The following is a 20,551-nucleotide window of genomic DNA, read 5'->3' as shown; positions in this document are numbered from 1 at the left end:
AAACTGAATTAATTCAGAACAAAACAGTTTCCCTGCCTTGTTCTGAATTAAACACCTGATAAGATCCGGATCTTAACAGATGTGGCCCCTGTGTGGATTGGGTCTGGGGACCATGTCACATGATCCCCGGACCCAGTCAACACAGCCATCTTGGTTTTTCGGGCTCCAGGAGTCTGAAAAACTGAGAGGGCAGCTACCCCCACCCTCAAAATAACCCTTTAAAATAAAACAAAACATATCTGGCCACCATTATGTCCCTCCTCTCACCCTCCTGGAATGAGGAAATGACACACCAGGAGATGAGGGGCCCAAGGAGGGATTTTTCTCCTTGCCCACTCCCACCACCTGGTCTCTTGGCACACCATTTTCTCATGTCAGGAGGGTGTGAGGAAGAACATAATGGTGGTTTTTTTTAATTTTAAGGGGTTATTTTGAGGGGCTTCATGGTGGCAGCATGCCATACTGATTGTTATCAGGATGGCATGTAGTCATCTTCCCCAGGAGCACCTGGGTTTGGGGTGGCTTGTGGGGACTAAAATCCACACCAAAACAGATTTTTTAAGCCCACTTTGGTGCGGGTTTTACTCCGGTCTGGAAGCAGCCTTAGATATTTCCCCAAACCCTGCAGTGAAAAAGTGTTTTACATTATTATGTGCAGAATATTTCTTCTAAGTAAATGTGATATAGCCTGAATCAGGTATTAATATTTTGAGTGAGTTCTGAAAATTCTTATTTTCTGGTAAGTAATTTCTGAATGGACTGCTTGGCGTGGACCCTTTCCTGAACTGTTCAAACAGGGATCAAAGTAATTAATAGGAAACTTTCTTTAATCATGTCAGACAAGTCCATTCTTGGGAGATCTTATGGACATTTTCCTCATCTATCCTTGTTGACTAGATGCACATTCTATATATAATCTATAGGGCAAAGAGTGTGTCTATATAGTAGTAACTGCAAATTTGCACTGGTTCAACAGAGAAACAGGATAAATTATATTAATAGAAATAGTAATTTGTCAAGTGTGAATATAACTAGATTATAAAGTTCAGGTTTTGTGAAATCTGTATATATTATTTTTCTCAGAATAATGTGATTTTAATGTACTACTTTGATACAACTTTAAAAGGCATCTGGTATCTTTTTAAAATACCTATGGGTCTTTTTATGTCCATATATTGGTTTAACTTTACAATTTTGTATATTCAGATGACTTAGAGAACTTTTTGTTTGCTTGTATTGTGTTTTTAAACATTTGTATTACCCCCTTTATTCATCTATATACTAAATTAAACTATATTTGACAGGACTCTCTTTTCATGGTTTATTTTTGTACCGTACCCAACGCACTGGATTGTGATATATAAAATCATCACCAACACCATCACCTATAACCAGCAATGGGGAGCACAAGTCAATATTTTTGATGATTGCCCATAAATTATCCAATATTTCAACTTAAAAAATAGTTTTAACAGTGCATAAGAGCAACAGGTTAGATCAGAGTTTTAGGAGCAAGGTCTGAAAGGTAGCATTCAGACCTACTACAATCTTCTAGTGAATGTTATGGTGAATATTTATACCTGTATAAGAGAACTATATTTTTTGCCACAAGTGTGTATGACTTTTTGTGTAGTACACTTTTATGATTAAAATGCGAAGCAGCCACAGAAATACAGAGAAAAGGGGAAATTCCTGTTCAGGAGAGTAAAAGAAAGGAAGAAGGAAAAGTTGTTATTGAACAACAGACCGCTGTCTTAAGACTTTGTGAGTGTTTAGGAGCCCTTCCTCCCAATGCCTACACACCAGCATCCACAAAGGGAGGCACAAGATACTTGTCATTCATTTTAAAGGAAAGCAGGAATGATCATAGTCTGTTCTGAAACACCTCTCTAGTGTTACAGATGTAATTCCTTCATAACCCTTCTTGAATCTCTCTGGTATTTCCTTAGTGGCCTCTAATCCAAATACTAGCCCGACCCTGAAATCAGATGAAGACTATACAAATGCCAACAGAATAAAGCATTTGAGATCTAGACTATGGAGAAGACTATGTTAATTTTGAAGTATTTCATAATTTTGCTTTGACAATTTTCTTAACTTTTTCTTAGACCCCTTCTACACTGTCATATAATCCAAATTATCAAAGCAGATAATCCATATTATCTGCTTTGAATTGGATTATATAAGTCTACACTGCCATATAATCCAGTTCAAAGCAAAGAATCTGGATTTTATATGGCAGTGTAGAAGAGGTCTTGAACTACACGGGTGTTGAAGTGTGGGATATACGTCCCATAAATAGTTTTTTTCCAGAATTTCCAAGGTGCAAGATCTGTATCATCCACTTGGGAAAACCAGGGACAATCTTGTTTTGTTTTCCAATGGCCCAATTGTAATAGGCAACAGTAACTGGTTGGTAAGAAATAACCCCGAGAGTCACCTTTGTGGTAAGCGTATAAGTGATCAGAATAATAACAAATTACTCCTTTAAAAAAAGTAATAGCTCACATTCTGCTCTAGGTTCATGGTGGATATCTGTGCTAGTAACTGATAGGTGACCAGCATTTAAAGTCATCACTATACCCACAGCAACAAAATATGGCTGCTGTTTATTACATTTGGCTTGACTGGATTTTGGTTTTGTTTTTCGTTTTGGGTATATATAGCATGAGACTTTGGCCAAAGCAACATTCTTCTATTTTTGTCAAGACAAATCTAATGCTCACTCAATGATGAAAACATCCAATTAAACATATGTTGCTTCTCTCGCTTTTAAGTTGCTTGGCTATTTGTGAGTACAGAAGAAATTACTGCCTCCATATTGAAACAAGAATACATACAGAATATAGCAAGAGTTTTATCTTAGGATCTTGGAACTATTGATAACATTGAATATAATTGATTCTGCACTAACATGGATATTTTGTCAGTTTTCAGCAGACCTTTTTGTTAAGAGTTTAGCGGAATTTAAAAACCAATAAAAGGGGAATTATTTGGAAACCAGGGAGGATGCATTTTGAGTAGTCTTGTGCCTTTGATCTGTACCACCTCAATAATGATAAAAATGCTGAATTCCAATGATAAAAGTTGGATACAAATGAAAATGGAGATCAGCTGAATGTTTTGTTACAGAAATGTTGTCCCTATTTTGGCATTACATGTAATTGTATCCTAAAGTACATTTTTAGAAAAAAAAATTATTGTACTAGAAACTCTATTTGCCTCATAATAAATAACTGCTTTTGAAATAATTATCTCAGAGTTGGTTGAACTGCCAATTGCAGGAATAATACAATAAAGGAAATATCTATTTGTATTTAGTTACAGTTATATGAAATCATCCTGGCCATTGTATCAATCAACCAGGCATCAAAGATTGTAACTTCTGCAAATTTATTCTGTGCTTTAATGAACTGCTTCTTGACTTCATCTCTGAGGTCACATAAGGTCATAATAAAAACAACCGAGTAAAGTGCTCCAACTAGGTGGCTTTATCATAAAAATATACCATGATTTGTGGGAAGTAACCCACTTTCATTTAGCCTAATTTACTTTAAGAAAATTGAAGAAACTCAAATGATACAATATGATGGCAAAAATACTGCCTAGAGAAGACGATATTAAAGAACTAGCAGGAGCATTTCTCAGCATTTCCACATGCAAGGGATAGAAAAAAATAACAAATAATAACAATAATAATAATAAAGTGGATATAAACAGTACTGTATATTATTTGAATACAGCCCTTGTGCGGATGTTATACCCTTTAGTGACCTTCTAGAATTGTATCAGCTTGCTACATGCATGTCTTCATAGTCCAAACATGTGTGAAAGAGACCATTCGTCTACAGTCGGTTGGATTTCGTTTTGATATCGCTGGAACCAGGACAGCAGACATTTATAATTGCCACATTGTAAATTAAAAATTACATAAAATATAAAGTCACATAAAGATATGTCCAGGGCAAAATTTACTATAAGGTTTTAGAATAAATTATGAGATCTTCCACACATGCTTTTGGTACCCAGGCATGAGCCAAAAGCAGTGCACAAAAGCTTTCCATATGAAATCAAAGAAAAGAAATAAAGTGTGTCCATGATTATTAACTTTAAAAAAAGGAAATCAAAGGGACTGTCTAGAAAAAAAGGAGCTTCCTGCCAAACATATTAAATATATGTATATATGAAGATGAGTTTTGGAAAAGGGGGGGGGGGGAAAGAAAGATGGGCTGTGATAAAATACAAAAGAACAAATACAAACAGATGGACAAAGACACAGGTCCACTGAGGAATCTGGTACGAGGTTTGCTACTAGATTTATAGGTCACTCTCTCAGACGTTTGGTGGAAAACCGTCCAGCCTGCAAATGAATATAAAGGGAAGAAAACAAAGACACTTATAAAGTACAAATAGCTGTGATCAGTTGTCACCATCAGTCATATCAGCTTTGTTAGTTTATCATCCACATCTCCATTTTAGCCTTGCCAAAGAGGAGTAAGTTCATTGGCTATGTGCAAAAAAGGGTGCAAAACAGCAGAAGGAAATAGATATTTCATAGGATTAGTTTGGCAGGACATGCATAAACGAGTACAATATGATTTGTAACCATCATCACAGTTTGCAATAGACAAAGCTACTCTATCATGACGAAGCTTGGAAGCTATCAATACTACAGCTATATCAAGCTATGTCTATTGTGATAGAGTCTCTAGTGAAGTCAGGAAATCATGCAAACTTGCAAAGTGGCAGAAGTTAAATTGCTCCCAAGTGGTAGTCTTTTATAGGAAAGAATGCCTTACGAACAAAATTCAGCAACATGGCAAAGGATTTGGACCTAAAGAAAAAGTAAGCCGAACTTTTCTGCTACTAAATGGTTTCAATCTACAAAGGGTCATTTACCCGAGTGTTAAAAAATCTACTTTAACAATTAATAATTCTTCCACAATATGCACATAAAACATGAGAAGCCTTCCTCTGTTCACACTTTGATAATCTAATATTGTTCATCCTCAATGGTACATTACTGACTCAATTGTCTAAAATTATCAAGATTAGAGATCTTGATCACACCATATTAGCACTTTTCCTTTCCCAAATGATGCTTAGCATTTTAACACTTCTATAAAGGAGATTGGACTGGGAGGCACTTACTCAAGTTAGTATGCTGAGCAAGTATTTGAACCCACAATTCTCATTTCCAATTTCCAAGTTGTGAAATAACTACCAATTTCAGCATGGAATAAATGATGTTCCTAAGCATATAGAATCACCTTGGCTAGAATTTCCATGTGCATCACCTCCTTCAGAAGCTAATCCAGAACAGATGTCAGAGGATAAGGAAGCTTTGACAGAGCAGGGTTGCTGTGTTTGAACTGATTTTCCAAGTATGGCTGATGTGGATGACGTTAGTCCACTCCCTTCAGTAGAACCAGTTTTGACTTTAGTATTTTCTTTAGCCAGAGCATCTTTGCAGTCTGATCCATCACCTAAACAGGATACAGGCAAAAATCACCAAGTACAATAATAATAATAATAATAATAATAATAATAATAAGAAGAAGAAGAAGAAGAAGAAGAAGATATAAAAGCGTCAACTCAATCTTGAAAGAAACTTCAACATTTTGAAAAAATAGGGAGAAATCTACAGCTGAATCAAATTTCACAGCAGAAATACATATAAGCCATCAATTATTGTTAGCCAGTCAGCCAGCCATCAATTTAGAGTTTGCCACGATGAATGACAATATAACACGAGGTCCACAATTATTTACGATTTATAGATTCAGCTGTCAATTCCCAAAAGGGATACAAGATCAAATGGACCATTTTAGACCATAGTAAAGATTTTGTGGGATTTTTGAATGTTTATTTAAATGGACAAATCTTTTCTTACAATTTAGGAGTCATGTGGCCTGCCATATGTTGGATTGCAACTCCCAGCAGCTCTAGTCAGCACAGCCAAGGTTGAAGGATGCTGAGAGTTGTATCCAAAAAGTATCTGGAGCACCATGTGATTTCAATTCTTGGCGGGGGGACCACTGCTTAAGAAACAGAAGTTGAAAAGTCCCTATGAGCACACAATAATGGTGCAGCCTTTTGGGTACTGGCCAATATATTTTACGATATTTAGGATTAGAAGGAATCCCAACATTCATAGTTCATTTATTAGGACTAACTGAATTGCAGCAAAACAGTGGACCCACCCGACTTTTTAAATGAGAGGTTTCAGCTTAATCTTATGCACGAATCCTCAAAAGTCAAACTGAATTCTGTAGAACTTGTTTCCACCCACCCACAGGATTAGTCTTAATATACCCACAATCTGAGCAGAATTCCCAAACTACAATTAAAACCCATCATAACAGATATTTTTCTGGTCTTCCCCTTAAAAACCATATTCAAGAAAGGTGATACTAAAACATTCCTGAGAAGCTTTTTCATTCTCCAAAATTCTATGAATATGTAGCTGTACAAAAAAATAAGACACATTCACTTGTGCAATGTGTGAGAAAAGTTCGTTATTAAATTGCTTTCCAAGTATCGCTCACCTAAGAAAGAAAACTAAGGAAATTATTAATTTTGGAAAAATAATGCAGGTAGAAGCCAGAAACAACTTTGTGGGGTGGAACCTAAAAGCAAGTTGTGTATGCAAAATGATCTTCTTTATATTTCCAACCACGTTGTTTTGAAGTATTTATAAAGCAACGAAGAGAGAACGAGAAATTTATAATATATATATATATATATATATATATATATATAGTATCACTATTTAGACATTTATCTATTTATTTATTTGGAACATTTATATCTCGTCCTTCTCAACCTCCGAAGAAGGACTCAGGACGGCTACCAATAGGCACTGTTCAATGCCAACACAAAATAAAACATAGCATAAAATACAGTTAGCACAAATTAAAACAGTTATACATATACATTAAAACCGTCAAAACAAGAGATAAGCATGTCATGGGGAAGGAAAATGGTCTCTGCCAGTCAACTTTTATTCAATGACTACTCTATGAAAGAAATATATAACCAATTTGGGAATACACAAGGGGTGGTTTTACAGATCATTCCTCTGAAATATATCCCACAGGATCTAAGACAGAAGCACTAAACAGTTGTATTTTAACTGTTTAAATTGATATATTGTATTTATTGTTGTATATGTAATGTGGCTTTGAGTTCCCCTAGGGGTGAGAACAGCGGGATATAAATATAGTATACTACTACTACTACTACTACTACTACTAATAATAATAATAGTATTCATTGGCAGTCCCCTCTCTAGGTTCTAACCTGCTTAGTTCCCAAGATCAGACAGCATCTGGTGCCAGCTGTTAGGAGTTGTGGGAACTGAAGTCCAAAACACCTGGAGGAGCAGGATTTGAAATACACTGCTCTAGAATGATGATTGACTGGGTAATAGAGGTGACAAAAGGAGAGGGGGCTTGGTGAAAGTTTTCCTCTACCCCTACCAGGACTGTTCTCAAGCGGAGGTAGAAATAATAGTGCTTATGCATGCTATATCCTAATAGTATAAAACAAATGCTTTGAAAGACAAGTGATAGAAGTTAGATAAGGTAAGAGGAGGAAGAATTTAACACAGTTCAGCATAACCCTTTTATTGACATGAGTTGATACGACTGATTATGCAGTTACAAAAGATAAAGTGTGTAGGCTGCCATGCTAAACCCTTTTTGGAAATAAGTCACTAAATACACTAAATCCTCAACACATATTAAGGAACACTACAGCATTCTCTATGCATTGATTGTGAGAAAGCTTCCTTTCCTATCCAACTTGGAAAAAATGTAAGGAAGGAAAAAGATGCTTTGGAAGAAATGAGAGACAGCACATTGAGGTTCAAGGACTTTCAGTGAAGACAGGAGAATTTCAAGCAGCAGTAATGGGAGAAAAATTATTAGTAGTTGAGGAATGTGATAGTAACATGTCAAATATTAGTGAGATAAACAGAATTACTCAATCATATATATATATATATATATATATATATATATATTCATTCAATAAGGTTTCTCAAGGCACTTTATAAAAATAAGGAAAAAGTAAAATTAAAATAAATCAATAAATGACCCCTCCCCTAATAATAAAAACAGCTGATGTTCTCTCACAAATAAATCTCTCATCCCATCCCATCCCACGTTCACTGTATAATGCTATTATACAGTGTGTGGATAAGCATGGATGGAGAGAGGCACACCAATTCCCCACACCTTCCAATACCCAATCACCATGGAAACTAAACTCATCTATAGAGATAAACCTATCTTTGGCATATACCAACTTTAATAAAACCTCCCCACTTTGAAGCCCAACATCTGTTAAAGAAACATTGTAGAACAGATACTGAAATGTTGGTAAAATGTTGGTAGAAAGGGTTTAATGTGTTTGGTTAACCATTGTAGCTCAGGCCAGTCTATTAATGTCAGTGATGAGTGAGGCAATTTTTGAAAACACACCTACCTGTCTTAAATGGCAATGATAAAAACTTCAGGACTTATAAATAAAATTACTTGTTGAATTGGTTGACAGTTTCACTTGCAAGTGGCATATTTTATGGTTGACTCCTCCAAAATTGCTCTTTTGGGAGTTTGGGCTTTATTTTCCAACCTGCCACTTTCCAGATGTATACAAATCCCCCAGTCTAATAGAACTCCAACACATATGGAAAATATCAAGTTGGGGAAATCTGCCCTAAAGCATAAATATCTAACAATTACATTTTACCAACGGATTGCTATAAATCTGCTCTTCTTTCCACTTGCATTTATTCCTGGAAACATGTATGCTGCTCACTCCTTCAAACATCATGGACTGCTTAAAATAAAGTGGAATAAAACTTGGGAAAATGCCTGTTAAATAGCTAAAACCAATTTCTAAAATAGTTTAAAAAATAAATAGGATATTGTACTATTTATATCACACCAATCATTGTGGTAATTGTGTCATTAGAACTTCTTATATTACTTTTGAAACATATTTCCCTTACATCTTAATTTATATATATTTTGTATAGCTGATAACTACACTACTTTGATTCATTACTTCTCATTTCTTGTACTGAAAGGGATTATTAGGGTTAAGTGATACCAGCATTTCACAGCCTCGGCCTGGTACTATATATATTTAATTAAACAGTGTTCCTTTGGCAACTGACATTAAAGATTCTCAGAACATGTCAGTGAGCCACTATTTACTTTCTTTTAATCTGCACTGCAAGCCACCTTGGGATATAATTGAGTGAATGAATGAATGAATAAGAGTCATTATGAACTATTTATCAAGCATAGGGGGCAGATGGATATTTTTCCTTCTGCATTTGTTTTCTGGATTCAGTAGAATTGTTGCTGGCTGCAGGATGTGATAAAAGGGCATTTTCTATGGTCCTGTGGCTCTGTTTCAGATTTTCTCTCCCAAAAGCCTTTCCTTTCTCCTACCCTAATGATGACATTTGAACTGAACTGGGAAGAAAGGGCAGTTCCATACAAGCAGTTATCCCAGAAACATTTGTGTTTTAAAAACATGGATGTTCCTGAGGGCCTGTCCACACCCAGATGCTCTCTCAGGACTGGCCTGTGACAACATCTGGAAAGCCCCCCCCCCCCACCCGCAAGCCCACAAACTCCATTGAAAAGTAAAGAAAACTTACCCGGCCTCCAGTACACTCTTGCAGCAGCTCTCCCGGTGCAAAGAAATGACTTGCCAGGAGAGCAGGGGAGGGGGGAGGAAAATCGTCCCCCCCCCCTCCTGGCACATTATTTCTATGCGCTGGGAGAGCTGCTGCAAGAATGTACTGGAAGCCAGGTAAGTTTTCTTTACTTTTAAAAGGGGTTTGGTGGCTTTGAGGGAGGGGGAGGGTATCCCCACAGTTTTCTGGACTAATTTAGCCCAGCAAACTGTGGGAATGGTGCCTGGACTGCAGTCCAGACACCAGAAATAGTGGGTTTATCCCACGCCTTCCAAGAAGGCACAGAATAAATCCACTATCTAATTAATTCGTGACAAACCAAGATTTTCCTGGTTTGAAGTGAATTAATTTGAGATTGTCCAGGATGTCATCTGGACAGCCCTTTCTTTATTGCGGGAATTACCGCAATAAACGAGCTGTCTGGATGCGCCCAAAGACAGCTGGGGGATGAAATTGCAATGCTCATGCATGTGCTTGTGTAACATCAAATTTAGAAACTGCTCCAGACGCAGTATGTATATTGCCTCCTGCAGTAAGTTACATCAGTTTTAGGTCCCATCTACACAGACCATTTAATGCAGTTAGCTTCAAACTATGGCCAGGCAACAAACTCCCACAAAAGTGCACAAAGGAAAGCCCGTAATGTTCACCGATGGTTTGTGTAATCACCATCTGGGCCACAAAGTGGTTCTAAAATTTCCTGTGTAATCATCTACACAGACAATCCATTTTCTTCAATACTGGTTTGAAACTGAAATGGTCAGTGTAGACGTGGACTAAGTCTATGGAGAGGGAATCATAAGGAGGAATTCAAAATGCTAAAAATCTTTCAGCTAGTTTAGTCCAAATGGAGACTAAAAAAGAGAGAACAATTTAAAAATTAGAATTAATTAGAGCTTCTAGTATTTGCTATGGCTTGGGTAATATCTATAGAATCAAAGTGTGTGAAGAACTGGAAAACTCAAAGTTGGGCAAAAGGATACACAGGCTGGGGTTAATCCTCCTTTGGGTCACTGGGCAATGAACTCGTTCCCATTTCCTACAATTATGGAGTGGCTAAGAAAGGAGTTCGCAGACTTTCCTTCAGAAGGTTCACCATGAATCGAAGTTAACACAAATCCTTCCCATGTGTTCATGTATGCGATTAATACAGACACAAGCAGACCAGAAACTCTTTTCTGGTTTTGACACTGGCTTACACATCAAAGCAAGGTTTTATTTAAAAAAAATGGTGGTTTTATGTTGTGATTTAAAGTTTCAGCAGTTGACATCTCTGTTGACTTGATCAATACATAAATGGTTATCCAATGTATCCTAACAGGTCTTCACTCTTCACTTTTCATCAAATAAGATGATTGTAAAAACAATATCTGTCTGGCAAAATAGTTCACAATCTGAGAACTTGCCACTGTGATAAGATTTACACATACTCTCTTCACTTTCCAGAATATCAGAAACATACAATTGTGAACAGACTGCATTGTAAAAGTCACATATGTTAGATAGGTTTGTGTCTGCTAAACTTACTTGCATTGGATGTTGTTTTAAGTTGCTGAACAACAGGGTTTAATAATTTCCCAGTTTTTAATTTGTTCTTGCTGGTTCTTCTTCGGCGACCGGTTGGTGGGGCAGAATGAAGGAAGCCAACATTTGGTGGTAAAGGTTTTCCTAGTCGAACGTATAGAGCCTCTATTTCTTTCTTCTGCTGACTCTGAAGCTCAGTGATTTCTTTCATGTGTCTATACAACAACAATAAAAGTACAGTCAGCCCTCCAATTTGCTGAGGTTAGGGGCATAGGATCTTATGAAATTGAAAAACCACAAATACAAAATCTATTTTTTTTACTCAAGGGAACACTTTTCTATAAATCACTACATTTTCTAGCACATCTTTTCTCAACAGAAATTAACCACAGAATCAAATTGGAGGACCTAGAGATTTCCAGGGAGAACATTTTAATCAAACCTGTGAATAATCAAGCCAGCAAAAGTCAAACCTAAAAATATGGAGTATGTTATATGCTACACTTGGTACATGCTTTAATGAAAACATCTACATTTCCAAATATGTATCTAATAAGACTATACATATTACTCACAAACAACATTTCATTACTATGGGAATCTGGTTATATGTAAATATCTGCTGCCATCTGGTTCAAGGGATTTATCAACAGAACAATATTCTAGCAGCAAAACCAAAAAAGTGTGAAAGAACAGATAGGATCAGGAAGGGGTTGCCTTATGAAACATCCAAAGCAACTCCAAGCCCAGAGACACAGCAGCAAAGACTATCAAAAAGTCTAGCTGACCTTCACAAGCTGGAACTACAAGCTAGAAGGTGCAAAAGAGAGGATTCAGGCTACATGTTTATTCAACAGTCTAAATTGTGATATTGTGATGGAGATAGAGATTAAATAAAGAGAGATAGGGCTGGAGGGAAAGGAAAGTTGGCTAGTCTGAATGTTGAATCAATAATCATGTAAATTCTACTGGCTGAATGACTGTGCTCTCTTTAGATGGTGGCTGCATTTAAGAGTCCAAACAGTCAGACAAATGTATGGAGATACAAGGCTTGATGGAGGAAGAACATTCTACATTAATTACACAGATCTTGATGTCATCAAGTTGTATGTGGTATTGAAAACCACAAGGATGGTATGAAGCTACTTAGGCAGAGTGAATGAAGAGGGCCAAGAGAACCACAACTGAGAGGGGAAAGATAGTGGAAGCAATGAAAGACTGATTAGGCAAGTAGGAAGAAAATCAGATAAGAACAGAATTACTGTAACCTAGAACAATAAAACAACAACAAAAGACAAATGAGAGCGATAAATAACTATAACAAGGCTTGTGGCAACTTGGAGACCAGAATGATGGCTGTCAAGAGTTGCAGTTTCAGAAAATAAAATCACACATTAAAATAAATATTGCAAGAGTTTTAAAATAGAAGGGAAATCAGGTGATAATCAGGGGACATTATGGTGGCATTGTTTTCTGAGGATACAGGAAACAACAGCGAGAAAGATGCAGCCAGATGAGACAGGTAGGTTCAAACTGTGCTAGAGAGAGAGAGAGAGAGAGAGATTAATTAGGGTAATTGCTGCTAAGATATATTAAGGAGGGTAGATGGAGTTAGATGAGCATAACAGGGCATCACACTTAGCTATGAGGTAGAAATGAAGAAGAGAAGTTTGAGGAGATATATGAGAAGAAGAGTTGAAATATGAGAAATGGGATACCTATGCACACCATTTTTCTTTTTTGTGAGATAGTCAATACCAAAATCTAGACTGAATATAGAAAAAAATACACCCCCAAATTGTTAATTATTCACATTCACAAATCAGATAGCACAAACAATATTTCTCTCAATAAATAGGTTTAAATAAAGGGAATGAATAAACTAAATGATAAAAATTAGGCAACTATACAGATAGCTGTATATTCAACAAGACTACAAATTATTTGTATATTGAACATCTTCATAGTTGACCAATTTTATCAGGACTGTATAAATCTGAAAAGTCTACTAACTTACTCAGATATCTGAATTTATTCCCATGAATATTTGTTCAGCTGCACAATAAACACAGCAGAGATGTGATGCCTTAAGTATTTGGTGAATCCTCTGACACAGGCCTAGTGAGGAGGTAAAGCTGCATTTGAATCCTACTTAGGGACAAGCTGAGGTGACCCATCTCAACATGGGTTCCCTCCATCACCTTCTGTGGTATAGCCCAAATACAGGTTTATCACCTCAATGACACAGAAAAGATACTTATGTGAAAGGAATATTTTGGAACCCTAAGTAGGATCCAAATGCAGCTTTACCTCCTCACTAGGCAAATAGGAACATAACTGGTAAGTGCAGTAAGAACCCAGCATTTGGCTTGTGCATAAGTGCCCAAAATAGGCCTCACATTTGAATGAAATACAACATACTTTTCCCTCAGGTTCTGCAATTCTTTTTTCATGTCTGCATCTTCAAACTCTGAATCATTATCACTGCTCACATATGATGAATGTGAGTGGAAAGAAGACACATTGATAGTTGGTATTTTGGCCCCATGACCATTAGGAGAATCAAGAGCTTGTGAGTTTGACTTTCCGGTCTTTTGAAAAAAAGAGGAGTGCTTTCTAACATAGTCATTTCCTGCACTACTGCTCTGAGGTGAGGAAGGAGCTGCAGCTGGTTTTCTTTGAGGAGAGTCATCTCCGGAATCACTTGAATCACGACCATAAAGAAAATCAACAGAGGATGCTGTTTGCACACGTCGCAGGGAGGTCTTCCTATCAGGGCTAGAAGGTTGATCATCCAGATAAACATCTGGTGGTGCCGAGTATCTTGAGGATTGCACCGATGGCAAGGTTAACTCGTCCTGTGTGCTGATCACTGAAAATCTGCCAATTGTTTTTGCTGGTGTATTGCTATCTGTTTCAACTTGCTTTGTACTTGTGCTGGAGTCTAGAGAGTCATCTTTTTGAGATCTATTTTTCTCTTCAAGTAACGTTAGTGTGTTTGTCTTTTCATTCCGGTTAGATGCATCTTTCTGGTCAGCTACATTTGATGATGAAAAAGCAACCTGAAATAACAAATATGAATATGGTTCAACGGGTGAATATGTCATCAAACATTTGTTTTTCCAGAATTTAACCGTGGCATTCATTATCTCTAGTTGATTGAAGAATGCAATTAAAAAATGTAAAAATAAAAGCAGTACCAGCAGTAAATTTAAAATTTGCAATACCTAGGAGTCCTGATGGTAAAGCAACAATAGTTGAAATAACAGAAGCTGAAGCTTGACCTGTTTAATACACCAGAAACAAAAGAAAATGCACACACATCTGGACAGTATTTTTGAATAAACTATTAATTAATATGAGGAAGTCACAGGGAGGAGAAAGCAAGCTTGTTTTCTGCTGCCCTGGAGACTAGGACACAGAACAATGGCTTCAAACTACAGGAAAGGAGATTCCACCTGAACATGAGGAAGAAATTCCTAACTGTGAGAGGTGTTCAGCAGCAAAATTATCTCCCCCGGAGTGTGGTGGAGGCTCTTTTTTTGGAAGCTTTTAAACAGAGGCTGGATGGGCATCTGTCGGGGGTGCTTTGAATTCGATTTTCCTGCTTCTTGGCAGGTGGTTGGATGGATGGCCCATGAGGTCTCTTCCAACTCTATGATTCTATGAAACATTAAATTTACACATCTGTGTGCACACTCAAACAGCCTTCATATACAACCAGACACTAATGCATGAATGCATATCACATATTGAGGTTGGTTGTGGACTCACTGTGGGTAAAACAGGGATGATAATCTGGTTTACATTCTCTGTATACAGATACAAGGAATATCAAATGGTGTGATCCTATGTGCAATTATTATTTTTTAAAAAATAGGGCATATAGTAAGGCATTATGTAAAATATTGTATATACTACCTAAAGGAGGGCATTTGTGGAAAGTGTGGTTACAACTGGTAACTGTTCAGCCCAACTGGCTGTGCACCTACACTTCTCAATATCATGCAAAGGTGCTGCCTTTTCCTCCTCTATGCCAAATTACTTTTATTGCTCCATTACAGATTGGTATTGAACATGGTGTGTTACCAATAAGAAGACACATGCAACTCAAGTTCACTTTCTGAGCTTCTATTGTAGTGTCAAATTTTATGTAGGAAAGGTTAAGCAAGCCATAGACGATCATAAAATTTACAAATTTAATCCCATATGAAGAGTGGTTAAGTCAGTTGGTTCTTGTACATTTGCCTCACTTCAAAAATTAAAGGGAGTAAGATTGTAATCTCTAAATGGTAAATAACATGCTTCATACAAACAGGCAGTTAAATCATACATTGGGAGAATGCCTTTATAGCTATTCTTCAGTGCAAATAAGCTTAATTTTCCATCTATCTATCTATCTATCTATCTATCTCACAGATTATGGCCACTGTTTTCCAGATGTTTGGGATTTTTAAGATCTTTTGATGGCCCTTCAATGTCTTGTATCCTCTTATTAACTGACAATATATTTTTTTAAAATACGAATAGTTATCTACAAATAAGATTCCTGTTTATGCTCTTTTTTCTGCCCACATTTCTTTTTAGTATGCAAAGTGAATGTTCATTAAAAACACTTTTTTTCCTCTTCAGGGACAAAGACTCCAGGTTATCTGTAATTCACAAAATTCCCATTTAAGGAAAATATGAATATGAAATTATTTCCTTCTGTCAGTTAATGCTGTTGCCATTTTCAATTTTTTCCCAATAATAACCTGTATATGAAGTATGAGATCTGGTTCAGATAATATTTTCCTATACCTTCTCTGTGATGTCATGAGCAAGAACACATCTTTCCATCTCATGTCCCCAAACATAATATTCATGTATGGATTTAGAAAGTGAAAGTATGCTGATCCAAACTCCACAATCAAGTGAGTGCGATCTTCTTTTCATTCCCCAATATATTTATAGGGAATTATCACCTATATGTAGTATCAATATGCTGTGCCTTGTATCCTATATTCATATTTAAGTCTGTGTAAAATTTAGTTCCTCTCAAATAATATCAAGATATTCATGTGTAAATTCCTAATGTTTGTCTAAAGTGTAAGAATGTGCAGATAGCAATGTTGTTTCATTGTTTGCTACCTGCTCTGCTTGTTGACCCATGCCTTACTTCTGAAGACTGGAGGCTGGTGCTGGTAACGTCTGACTTCCGCAACTTCAAGCCAAAGGACCAAAATGTAAATTTGTATAGGTATGAAGATCATCATAAACTTATTTTAATAATTTATTCTAAAATAAGTCCAATGTATATGTTGCATTTTCTCCTTTGCCAGTTTTTGTGCTACTTTTTCTTAAGACAGCAGACAATGAGAAATTACACCCAAGGTTGACATCTTGCATTGCAGGTACAGATCCATAACTTAGAGTTATGGCTCTGCAAATGCTTTATTTTCATGGTACATATTCACAACTATTGCCACAATTATAATATCCCAGAACTGACCTTTAACTAGAGTCACAGTGTGATGAGTGAGGTGGTAATGCTGCGCGTTCTGAAACACCTCGTTTCTCTGCACCACAGACCCAAATCCCCAAAAGCATTGAATTGCTTCCTTGAGTTTAATGTGGGATCTGGGAGGTCAATTCCTTAGGGCATTAATAACCATATTTATATAGTTATAAATGCAATTTAGTATTTCAGCCCATTGTTTTAGATGTCAACATTAAGTAAACATGTACAAAAAGTTGAGGTGAATGTTTTAACTATCAGCAGGTTCTGATGAATTCTAGATTTCAATCTAAACACTTCCCTTGACACAAAGGATTAAAACTAATCTGTGGCTTCCCCAGCATCAACACCAAGCTTTGGTATATCTAAGAAGAAGAAAAACAATTTACCCAACTGTAAGTTCACATAAAGCACTGCATTGTATTACGGGGCCACTGCCACCCAGGGTGATTGTTCCATTACTCCCTAACAACTTGAGAGATCCCTGAACTTATAGGATAGAATCCATTAGAAAGGACACTCCTATAAACACTTTGGCCAGGGAGATCAGATATAACATGAAACCTGTTTCAATTCCACCTTTTGAAACTTGCATGGACTACATAATAGCAATCCAACCCCACCTCCCAAAATTAAGCCCATAAATCTATTGTAGTTCACTTTCATTCCAATGCTGTCATCTGCCCACTTTTAGTATAAAGTATTTTTCTTTGTTTAAAATATTTTGTAATATCATTAAAAGTCAGAAAATCAGAGGCCAATGGTAATACACTGATGTGACTGAATCAGCACTATAAACGAGTAAGGTAAATCAATGAACTAATCAGATGGTCATTATTTAATATGTACCAGAATTCATTGGTCTCTGGAGTAAAATGCAGCCCCCAGGGCCATTTTGTGTCCCCAGGGGTCTCTATCTGGAGCAAAAGAATTTAAAAAGGATCTCAAATGTCCTCTAGAGGTTTGTGGCTTTCCTAGGTTTTTTTAATATGTGTCATTTTGGAGCCCCTGATGACGCAGCGGGTTAAACCGCTGAGCTGCTGAACTTGTTGGTCGAAAGGTTGGAAGTATGAATCCAGAGAGCAGGATGAGCTGTTAGTCCTATCTTCTGCTAACCTAGCAGTTCGAAAACATGCAAATGTGAGTAGATCAATAGGTACCGCTACTGTGGGAAGGTAACAGTGCTCCATGCAGTCATGCTGACCACATGACCTTGGAGGCAGCTACAGAAAAAAACTGGCTTTTCAGCTTAGAAATAAAGATGAGCACTAACCCCCAGAGTCAGACACAACTAGATTTATTGTCAGGGGAAAACCTTGACCTTTACCTATGTGTCATTTTAAAAAACAGGAAATGTCCCAGTGGACCAAAAATCCCATCTGGATTACTGTAATGTGCTCTACGTGGGGCTGCCTCTGAAGAGTACTCGGAAACTTCATCTGGTCCAAAGAGCTGCAGCCAGATTGCTCACTGGGATTGGCTACAGGGAGCATACAACTCCCCTGTTGAAGCAGCTCAACTGGCTGCCAGTCTGTTTCTGGGCACGATTCAAAGTACTGGTTATGACCTTTAAAGTTCTAGACCAGTGGTTCTCAACCTGTGGTTCCGCAGGTGTTTTGGCCTACAACTCCCAGAAATCCGAGCCAGTTTACCAGCTATTAGGATTTCTGGGAGTTGAAGGCCAAAATATCTGGGGACCCACAGGTTGAGAACCACTGCCCTAAATGGTTCAGGTCCAGGCTATTTGGTTGACCACATCCCCTTTTATGAAACTGCCTAGGTCCCGAGATCTTCAGAAGAGGCCCTTCTCTAGGTCCCACCTCATCTCATGAGAGAGAGGGCCTTTTCGGTGCCTCCCCCTGCCAAGGGAAGCCGAAATGGCCCCCTCCTTACTGTACTTCTGGCAGCAGGCTATAACCTTTTTTAGACAGGCTTTTAAAGATGACGGTGTTTAAGATCAATTCAGGGGGAGCTGCGGGTTTTAACTTTGAATTTGTTTTACTGATTTTTAACAGGGAATTCTAAAATACTATTTATATTTAATTCCGTTTTAATATTTGTATATTTTAAATGACTATGCTGATGCTTTTATGTTAAGCTGCTTCAAGTATCCTTTAGGGGAGTTAAAGCGGGGTATAAATAAATATAATAAATATAACAACAACAACAACAACAACAACAACAACAACAACAAAAGTATCCTCATGCATCCTATAGAAAGTTTGGTCGCATTTGATGATTTTTTTTTGGCTGGGAAGTATGGCCTTCCAAGGTGTTTTAAGGGGGTAACATTGCCCTTACCTCCCACAGTTGCACACACATAATTTGCACCAATAACACTATGGAACACTATTTTTGTTCCTTAGTTATACATGTTATTTTCTAATTGTTTCTACCATAAAAACATGGAAAAATTTACTAAACTGCAAAAACTATGTTTTTGTGGGACATCCCGCAGCACATTTTGCTATAGTTTTTCAATGACTATCTCACTGAAAGTCAACAAACTCAACACAGTTTGTGGCAGCCACAAAAACAAAGTTTCTGGAGTATAACAACTATTTTCAAACAATTTAACAGGAAATAACTCTTTCAAACCAGGAACACAAACTTTTTTCAAATTTTGTTACATAGTGTAATGGGCAATCATGTGTTTTGCTTTGTGATTCTTGATACAACACAGGTCAACTGTGAATTCTGCTTACAAGCTGGCCCTCAGCTGCATGAACATCCACGTCTGTTCCAGGGATTTTCAAATCCAAGAGGTGTGGAGGCAAAGGCGCCAAGTTAAATTCACCATCCCCTTGGTCTAAAGGTATGAAGCTGTCTGGTGTTGCAGCTGATGCAGAAGATGTTGGGACGTATTCCTGGTATAGCAGGTTGCGCAGTTTTTCATCCAGACTTTTTATTGTGTTGTCAGCAAAATCCACTCTGGGTGGTCCTTCACCATCAGATTCTACTGCACAAGCTGGCTGTGATGCACCTACAGCAAGGCCAGTGGATGGTACAGGCTGTGACTGGGATGGAACTGGGGGAATCTGGGATGCAGCTACAGACATGGGAGGAGGACTGGAAAGCTGAGGTGCTGCAGAAATCTGAGGATCAGGGACAGCAGTCACAGGAAGTATCTGGCCTACAAAAGAGTGCTGCACTTGCCCAGATTGATTGTTGTCTGGCAAATTGGGGATTTGCGTTGGAGGCTGATGTTCCAAAATAGTAGCATCAGAGACAGCAGGGAGTGGGCAGACTTCTGCTGTCTGCGCAGGAATCGGCTGAGCATGTTTTGGTAGCCCACCAGTTCTGGGCTCAGCCTCTGCACTAGGGACACAAGCATTTTCATCTATTTGCTGCATTGTCTGCAGTGCAGGAGTTATAGGTGGTCGAGATTCTTCAAGCAAAGTGGCACTATGAGCAGGTGTATCAGGTCGGCTAGGTACTACAGGTTGAATAGGAACCACCGGCTGAAGTGGAGGGCATTCTCCTTGACCACTACTTTCAGCAGCTTCTTCTCGAAGATGTGTAGCTGTTGCTGGGGTTGCAGCAATGGATATTTCTTGCTGGACCTGTGAAAGGGATGTTGATGTAGGCAGGGCAGAGCCTTGTGTCAGAGGAGAAGGAGGGGGTGTTCCTCTGGGACTTTCATAGGCACTTCCTTGACTAGAAAGCTGCTGATAAGCTGCTATGCTTGTTTGTTTGTCTGCTGCGGAAGAGCTTTGCTGCTGATCATCCGACTGCTCTAGATCTACAAATAACAATAGCAACAAATAAAAACTTTTGATTTCAGATAATGATGTTTTCTTTGGTAAAAACCTAGG

At 37.7% G+C, this 20,551-nt stretch overlaps 1 protein-coding gene across 9 annotated transcripts in view; it reads right to left on the bottom strand.

Moving 5' to 3' along the window:
• WNK2 (WNK lysine deficient protein kinase 2) overlaps nucleotides 1-20,551 on the bottom strand; it is a 153,245-nt gene that overhangs the window by 30,067 nt on the left and 102,627 nt on the right. For 7 of the 9 annotated variants that reach the window (XM_060766014.2, XM_060766015.2, XM_060766010.2 and 4 more), the window contains 5 exons: nucleotides 19,442-20,478; nucleotides 13,661-14,301; nucleotides 11,243-11,454; nucleotides 5,271-5,486; nucleotides 4,262-4,360 (listed from right to left, as the gene is read on the bottom strand). In XM_060766014.2, coding sequence (XP_060621997.2) covers nucleotides 4,262-4,360; nucleotides 5,271-5,486; nucleotides 11,243-11,454; nucleotides 13,661-14,301; nucleotides 19,442-20,478 — 2,205 coding nt within the window. The remainder of the gene's footprint in view (nucleotides 1-4,261; nucleotides 4,361-5,270; nucleotides 5,487-11,242; nucleotides 11,455-13,660; nucleotides 14,302-19,441; nucleotides 20,479-20,551) is intronic. The other 2 variants (XM_060766016.2, XM_060766017.2) reach the window with 1 other exon arrangement.

This window comes from Anolis sagrei, chromosome 2 (assembly GCF_037176765.1).
Source record: "Anolis sagrei isolate rAnoSag1 chromosome 2, rAnoSag1.mat, whole genome shotgun sequence".
In the NCBI taxonomy this organism is placed as follows: Eukaryota; Metazoa; Chordata; class Lepidosauria; order Squamata; family Dactyloidae; genus Anolis; species Anolis sagrei.
Note: the sequence above shows the minus strand (reverse complement) of the source record. Positions and strands in the feature narration are given on the sequence as shown.